At 36.3% G+C, this 7,843-nt stretch overlaps 1 protein-coding gene across 2 annotated transcripts; it reads right to left on the reverse strand.

Annotated features, from left to right (window-relative positions):
• Positions 1-4,331: 4,331 nt before the first annotated feature.
• Positions 4,332-7,173, reverse strand: LOC110036250. 2 transcript variants are annotated; one of them, XM_020740649.1, is made up of 7 exons: positions 6,655-7,173; positions 6,514-6,561; positions 6,297-6,425; positions 5,755-5,860; positions 5,518-5,559; positions 5,356-5,412; positions 4,332-5,190 (listed from the first exon to the last, which is right to left on the reverse strand). In XM_020740649.1, the coding sequence occupies exons 1-7, from the start codon at positions 6,789-6,791 to the stop codon at positions 4,471-4,473; spliced, it is 1,239 nt and encodes a 412-aa protein (XP_020596308.1). In that variant the 5' UTR covers positions 6,792-7,173; the 3' UTR covers positions 4,332-4,470. The 2 variants fall into 2 exon arrangements, with proteins under 2 accessions (XP_020596308.1, XP_020596307.1); XM_020740648.1 differs by having other exon boundaries at positions 6,514-6,564.
• Between the last annotated feature and the right edge of the window lie 670 nt (positions 7,174-7,843).

The following is a 7,843-nucleotide window of genomic DNA, read 5'->3' on the forward strand; positions in this document are numbered from 1 at the left end:
TTACCAATTACTTCAAGACTTGCACCATCTCTGAACAAATATGGTGCAGAGATGGTCTCCAAGTCATTCATAAAAGGTCATAATTTGGTGTAATGACAAACTTGCAAGGTCATTATGCATAGGAAATTAGCTATAAAAGGTCATATTTATAGCTAATTTGTCAATAGCTAAGAAATTCCTACATAATTTTTCATTTCTTCCAATTACTTCAAGACTTGCACGTTTTATAAGTTTTTTTAACAATTTTTTAAATCATTTCAAAGTCAAACAACCTTAATTTAATAGATACAGTCCTATGCATATAACATAGGACTAACTAAGACTCTACAGTAACAAGTAAAACAATATACAATATATAAGTATTAACAAACACAATTAATCAAATCATGTAAAAAAAGTAAATAACACAAGTCACAATATTTAGGATTTTCTAAAACTTAAATATCTATAAAACAACACATAATACACAATTAAAAAAACACGGTAGTTTTTAAACCTGAATTTTAAATTCTGAACAAATATGCTCCTAAATTCTCCTAAATTGAAAAACTAACATTGTTCCTAAGTAAAAATGCCAAAAGCATGATCTGAAATATGTTGAAATACTTGTTATCAGACAGATATACATGCTGCTGAAGTTGTATACAAATTATAAATCTTTTATCAATCTTACTAGGAATGAGTTAAATTCTCAAGTATTCCAATTACTAGTTTATTAGCCCTAAGTTAAGTTCAAATTGATAAAGATTTTTAAGGTTTTAAAAGTGTAAAAATTCTAATTTTAAAAGAAAAGCTATTGTTAAGGGAAATAAGTTTTATTAGGTATAAATGACTCCCTTGAATTAGTTCAATGAATTCTAGACTCCTCCACGAGATTTTTTTAGCATAGTTGCCAAACGAGGTCTTATACTTCTTCCTCCTTTCCAAAATATAATAAGCATTGGAATCCAATATTATAGTTAGGCTCCTCAAACCCTGCAAGAATTTTCAAGTATCCACATTAGCCATTAAGTTTGCTGGCAATATTGCAATATTCCTATTCCATTAAACTCTTTTCTTTTAATGTAAATGTGATTCTAGTCTTCTACCAAAAATAATAAAATACAACTAGTTTTAACTTCCAAATGAATAATTTAAATGTAAATTAAGTTTGGAAGGTTAAAACAAAAACTTAAAATCATATGAAAGTTTTAAATGTCTACCATAGATTCTTTTAATTCTTAAAGAATTTCAATCTAAGGGTGCAAACGAGTTTAAGTGCTACACATGATTTTGAAAGAAAATATATTTTTCAATAAAGGAAATCAAATCAAGATACAAAGTAAAGAGATAAAAATAAGGCTTTGTTGTATCACTTAATTCTAAGTTTTGATTACCACCCAATATCTCTTCCTCACTTTATTACAACTTGTTCTCACACTCACACTAAATAGAAAGAAAAATAATCTCAGACTACGACATGTGATCCTCAAAACTTGTCCTTCAAATTTCTTTTCCTCTTCCTTGGAGAGTCCTCCTAAAAGTGTGTTTTGTATCCTCTATGCGCGTCTCCTTTTTCTTCAGATTGACACTTTATTCTATAATGAAATGACACATTAATTTACACTCGCGATAATGAAAAAATAATTCTCACACAATCTAAGGACTCTCTCTAACATGGACCTCCTCCAAATATTCTTTAATTCACTTCATATATCTCTATTTCTTGTTGAACCGTAGAAGAAAACAATAAAATATACTTCAGTTGATGGGAGACTCGACGACGTTGAGGCACTGATGTGGTGACACCAAGCATGTCCCACTTATGTGGGACATGACAATGTTTGATTTCATTACTGGAATCCTTAATTCAAGGCTTAAATTGCCTTATTATTGACACTTGTAGTGCGATGACACTAGTATTGGGAGATGGGGTGCTTGGGGCCTGTTGTAGCGTGTTCTATATTTTTTGTTGGAATTGGCTTCATTGGGTGCTAGGGTGCTCATCTGGATGCCCCCGAGAGGTTGTTCTTCTAGCGATAGGATCCTTCCTCCAGGTGATAGAAAATCATCTTATCCATTGGGAGGCACTATCCATGGGCATCGGGGTACTTGCTTGTTGATTATATATATATATATATATATATATTCTAGAAAAGCATAAAAATGACACATAAAAGGTATGAGAAAAAAATCTATGAATACATCAACAAATTTTGTACACATCAAGTGCCCAACTATAACCATATTTTACCTCTCAAGATTGCACCAAGGGGTTGCTCCCTCCATAACAATGTATATAAAGTTGATGTAAATGATCTTTTAAGGTTATAGTGAAGTGCACCCTCAACCTAAAATAGATTGCGATATATGATAATGTTAAAGTTACAATTATGGTCAAACAGTAACAATAGTAATAACAACAATAGTGGCTGTTTGATACTTTTAGTAAGACGTTGATTTAGCTACTACGGTTTGATGGTTCAATGTTAGTTGCGGTGAAAACAATCCAACAATGATGACAGGAAGAACAAATGTGTAACACTAATATTTTTAAGAGATCAACATCTTTACTTAATTTGCCGTCACCAACAATATTATGATTTTCTGGTAAAGAATGAGCATAGATCTAACTTGATATGCCTTGCGCCAATAGGATTACATATGTCTTAGAGAAAAGGAGTAGATACTTAAGGTCTTTGTTTTTGAGATTGTTTGTTGGATAAGGAGGCTCTTTTATTACAAGTATTACTACTATTGGTGATCACAAGAATGCTTGTGAAGTTTGCAAAGGTTTGATAATTTCTAACAGATGACGACAAAATGTTTTGTACTAAAAAATTCATGATGGTAGAATACACGAGCTTATCATCTTAGACTTGTACAAAGGTCACACACACACAGAAAAAAAAGTACACGAGTCAACAAATAGTTTTTACGAGAAAACTAAAAGAGAGAAAAATCATGGGGTCTAGCCTAGTGAAATAATTTCACTATATAGATGAGTTATAAGATTCATGGTTTTAAAATCACATCAAACCGGCCGATTTGACAAATTCTAGTATTAACGGTCATTCAACTAGTTCGATCCTAGCTCAAAACTACTTGAATCGATCATTCAGCTGGTTTGGTCCAAGCTCAAAATTGTTTTTGTATAGAATAATGATTGGTTAGGTCGAAATTAAGTTTATTTTTTTTATAGAATAATGATTGGTTAGGTCGAAATTAAGTTTGAACTGGTGAACTGGTACAGTTTTTAAAGAACCGATCAATTCAAGTATTGCCCAATTTTACCTTTTTAATTTTGATTGGATGGCCAAAATTAAGATATTTAAATTAAAAATAGAGAAAATAATGTGTTTTAAATTTTTTATTCTACCATTTAAATCATAAAAAATTAATTTAAATGTTTGTTATATCATCAGATATATATTCTGATTATCATTGAACCTTGAACCTTTTCCTTCCTTTGGTTTAATCTATGGTCCGATTTTCACGACCTTGATAAAAATTTCATCACTCCCTTAAATAATGGAATGTTTTGTTATAAGAGCCTGGAATGCTAATTTGGTTTTCTTCAAAAATGGTGAAAAGTGATGAAAATATAAAGACAATTTGGCGATAATGGCAATAATAATTAAGCGACGATGGCTTGTGATTGTGGTGGCATTCGAACAACAACAATCTGGCTATATCAACAATAGCGCTGTGATGGTTGTCAAAGAAGATGATGGCAACTGAGCAACGATTATTTTTCAATTCTAACGACCGAGGGCAACGGTAGTGACAACAAGTCACCGATTGTTCAAAGTTGATTGTCAATAGTCACTAATTTTTAAAATATGAACTTAGCCTTAAGTTCTTCTCCCTCCTCCCTTCATGTTGAATTAGAAGGGATACTTTAATAAATTTAATCAAAATCACATAACACAACATTGAAATTTCCATGTTGATTCATTTAATCATAAATCTTTCCTTTAAATTTTAAATGTTTTAATGACTTTACAATTAAGTGATCTTGAGCCCATTGAATTCTTTTAATCGATATACTCAATTTGATTATAAGAATGCCAATTTTAGAGATTATTTGATCTTTTAATTAACACTTCAAGGCTCCAATTATATTACAAGTGTTTGATTTGAGTTCATTTGGCTTTTTAGATCCAATTGCCATTGTGTTTGTATTGTGTTTGTATTGTCAAAATGTTCACTTTGGCTATAAAGTTGGTGAAATAAAAAAGCAATAAATTTGGCACAGTCAAGAATTATTAATTTTATGAAAAAAGAAGAAAAAGGAACAGTCATTAACTACTTATGGAGCCAAGATTAAAAATTATGTTAACTTGCAAAACTTGCTAACAACAACCATTAACAATCAGTAATTAGAATTAAAAACCTCACCAAACAAAGCTCACACTAATCAACCATTAAACAACTACCCCTTGAACAAACCAGAAAAAAAAAAAGGAAATTCACAGCATTATCAGTCAGTTACTCTAAAAAAGTCTCCATAATATCAGAATATATCCCTGCCTCGGAGTTCCTATACTCCATCCCCTGAGTCCCGCCCGACGACGACGACGAACTCATCCTCGCCGGCAAGGTAAAACTCTTCTTAAACTTATCTCCCTCCGCCTTCCTCGCCTTACCAGAATGGCTCTGTTCCAAGCTCAAATATTCCTCCGCTCCCCCACCGCCACTTCCACTCTCCTCTGCCTTCCCTTCATCTGCGCACGCGTTCTTTCCCGCCATCAAAAGCTGTAATTGTTGTTGATGGTGGTGGACTAGCGGCTTGCTTCCGAGCCCGTCGGAGCCGAAGAGGAGCTTGGCATCGTCGGTGCGGCCGGTGAGTGCATTGAAGAAGGAGAGGCCGTTAGGCCATTTGAGATCAGCTTCGTGATCGGCAATCATGTCGTCGCCGGAATGGGGGAGAAGGAAGAGGTGGGTGTCATCTTTATTGATCGCCGGAGGGATTCTGGAGGAAGGGTGGAAGGTTTGAGAGGCCTGCGAGGCGGATGAGAATGGAGGGTGAGTCCAGTTGAAAAGAGGTGGAGGTGGGCGGGATGGAGCTTGTTTGAGGGGAGGCGGTGGTGGTGAAAGATTGGTGTTTCTGGTGGAGGAGAAGAGCTGGGAGAGGAAGAAGCCTGATTGGTATCCAAGTGATTCAAACATGTGTCGCATTCTCAGCACAAAGTGGAGATCTTCTGGTATCTGAAATATTGCCAGTCAGTCATACCAATATATTTAATATCTAGAGCGTTAATTGAGCCCAATATACTGTTCGATAAAAAACATTCTAATTCCAAAACTGAAGTTAATGAGTAGAGGCCTACAATGGTGCGAGGAAAATCGAAAGAATAAAAAATGGAAACTCACAATCTTGCAAGAGCCAAGCTGGAGAAGTCCATGGCCGGCTTGGATGACCGCTATAGTCTGCTCCAAATACAAAAGAAAAAAAAAAAAAAAAATCAGATTTTGGAAGACAAGCAGAACAGAAAAGAAAGGCGAAATGGGGGAGAGTGCAGAAAGGATTCCTGCCTGGATACCGGATGCGAACTGATCAGTCCATTCGGGAGGAAGCTGCAAGGAGAAGCAGAAGAGAAAGCTGAAAAACTATAATGATTAAAGTTTCAAAGCTGTAATCTTGTTTTGTTTCTGCGACCAAACACAAGCACTGTGTTTTCTTTTTTTTTTTATCAAAAAATCGAAGAAGTGGAAGATGAAGAAGAGAATCCTGTTCCTTGTCTCTCTCTCTCAGTGGAAAAGAGAACAAACCGCATCAAAGGAGCTCTGCCAGTAGTTGGAGATGTTGGGTTCGCATTCAGAAGGTTCTTTGAAGACCCATTTGTGACATTTATCAGAAGCGACTTTGCCCATCAGCCTGCTTTAAAACCAATCAATCAGAAGAATTTATTAAAAAGCACAAAAGTTAAAAATATCAGCTTTTGTTTCCTCGCCAAAACGCCCTTTTACGAGCCTCCACTGACATGTTGGGGGTAAATACTGAAGGGAGACCAAGTGAACAGCTAATATTACTTCTCTTTTAATGAGACTCATAATTGATTTACTATTACTAGTCATAAGAAGTGAGAAAATCAAAAACGACTATTCAAAACATGTATTCCTTCATTTCCAATTTGAAATATTTAACTAAAAACTGAAAATGAAAGCTTAAAATAAAGAAGCATTTCTGCGCTCTTTTCCAAGACTAATAATGACTAGTCTTCCAAGGGATATAGAATGCTAAGAACAGTCTATTTTTCCTTTCAGGAAATTAGAATAATTTCTCAAGTGCAAAACAGCTATACAGTACCCACCCTTCTCCATAATTATACAGTTGGATGGACATCTTGCTGAACGCTTTCCGGACTGGATCCTCGCCGTCGATCTCCTCCAGGCATTCACTCATCCTTGTGCGGCAGAACCCATCCTCCCACATCAACATCCTAAACGCAAAGAAGAAGCAAAAAATCAGAGCCAAGCTTCCTCCTTTTAGACGAAATCATGGCTAATACGAGCAATGGAGCCACTCACAAGCTTCCATTGTCATCCCCAACCTTGCATCCGTTGCCTCCTCTGCACCTACTGAAGAGAGGGGAAGTAAAAAAGCGAACTTTGAGTGGAATTACGAAGTGAAACTAGCTGGGATGGAAGGGAGGGGAGTAGAAGAAGTACGGGCGAGGGCGAATGGTCCAGAAGACGGAGTAAGTCCAGTCGGAGTTGAGGCAAACGTTGCGGAGAGCCTCGTGAAGAGCCATCATCCCAACTGCTTCTTTGCTCCTACTATCACCTCCAGTTCCCGAGCCCACCATTTCTCTTTCTAAAACCCCCCCTTCTCTTTGTATCTCTCTCACAATATCTTCCTGTTCCCCGCTTTCACTCTACCAGCTCTTTGTCACTCACTCGCTGTCTTATTTCCCTCTTCCTCTTTATTCTTCGTCCTCTTATCTACCATGTACCCCTCCAATTCTATCTCCGGCTCAATAGCCCCACCCTCACGTTAGCCCTGCAAGTAAAAGCTAAAGCCGCGGGCCCAATCTCTCTCTCTCTCTCTCTCTCTCTCTGAGTTACTTCTTACATCCGCACTCTATACGTCTGCATTAACGCAGTCCTATCAACGATTCTCCAGTGAGAGCTGGACGAAGGAGAGGACGCGGCAGAGCATCAAGAGAGAAAGAAGAAAAGGGTATTGGGAACCAGAGTTGTGATTGACAGCAGGAATCAAATATGACTAGTAAATTACCATGTTATCCACAGGTTAGGGTTGGAAAACAGAACACATTGGAAGTTTGGATTAATTATTTAAATTTAATTTCTTTTTTGTATTGTTTTATAAGTTGGTTAAATTATATGGTTTTTTTTTTTGAAATGATGATGTATAAATAGATATGGGTATATGGCAATTTTCACTAAATTTTTTTATCGAATGAAGCTGCCAACCAAAGTTGCTGAGTCAAGCCCAATTGTCGAAGTGAGTGAATCTACCCCACCTGCCGAAGCGGTTAAATCAAGCCCACCTATCAAAGTAGTTGAATCGAACTATTCTATAGATCCAATCATTCTCATTTTCCACGAAAGGATAGCCTAGCCAACATATGTAATGACAACTATCATAAGAAACCATAATGACTACAAATAATTCAATATGACTGATAAGAACACCCGTCAATCTCTTGTGAAAGACGTCGCATGATACTTGAGACTCATTCCTTTCACTCAGATATCGGGGATGGCCACCGTACCGGTAATAGCTGACATCAGTCGGCAATACCTGGCATCAGCTGGTAATACATGACTTCCACAACACAGTCTTTCCATCAAGACATCGAAGAAAAGCAACATACATTACAAAATGTAATACTTT

The sequence above is a fragment of the Phalaenopsis equestris genome, unplaced genomic scaffold (genome assembly GCF_001263595.1).
Source record: "Phalaenopsis equestris unplaced genomic scaffold, ASM126359v1 Scaffold204320, whole genome shotgun sequence".
In the NCBI taxonomy this organism is placed as follows: domain Eukaryota; kingdom Viridiplantae; phylum Streptophyta; class Magnoliopsida; order Asparagales; family Orchidaceae; genus Phalaenopsis; species Phalaenopsis equestris.

What these genes read in the sequence shown, in the direction of transcription:
- LOC110036250 (XM_020740648.1), bottom strand. Translation starts at nt 6,791, where the DNA reads ATGGTGGGCTCGGGAACTGGAGGTGATAGTAGGAGCAAAGAAGCAGTT. An exon ending in GGGGATGACAATGGAAGCTT is followed by an intron (nt 6,426 to 6,513) that starts GTGAGTGGCTCC and finishes CTTTGCGTTTAG; the next exon opens with GATGTTGATGTGGGAGGATG. An exon ending in AGCTTGGCTCTTGCAAGATT is followed by an intron (nt 5,191 to 5,355) that starts GTGAGTTTCCAT and finishes GCAATATTTCAG; the next exon opens with ATACCAGAAGATCTCCACTT.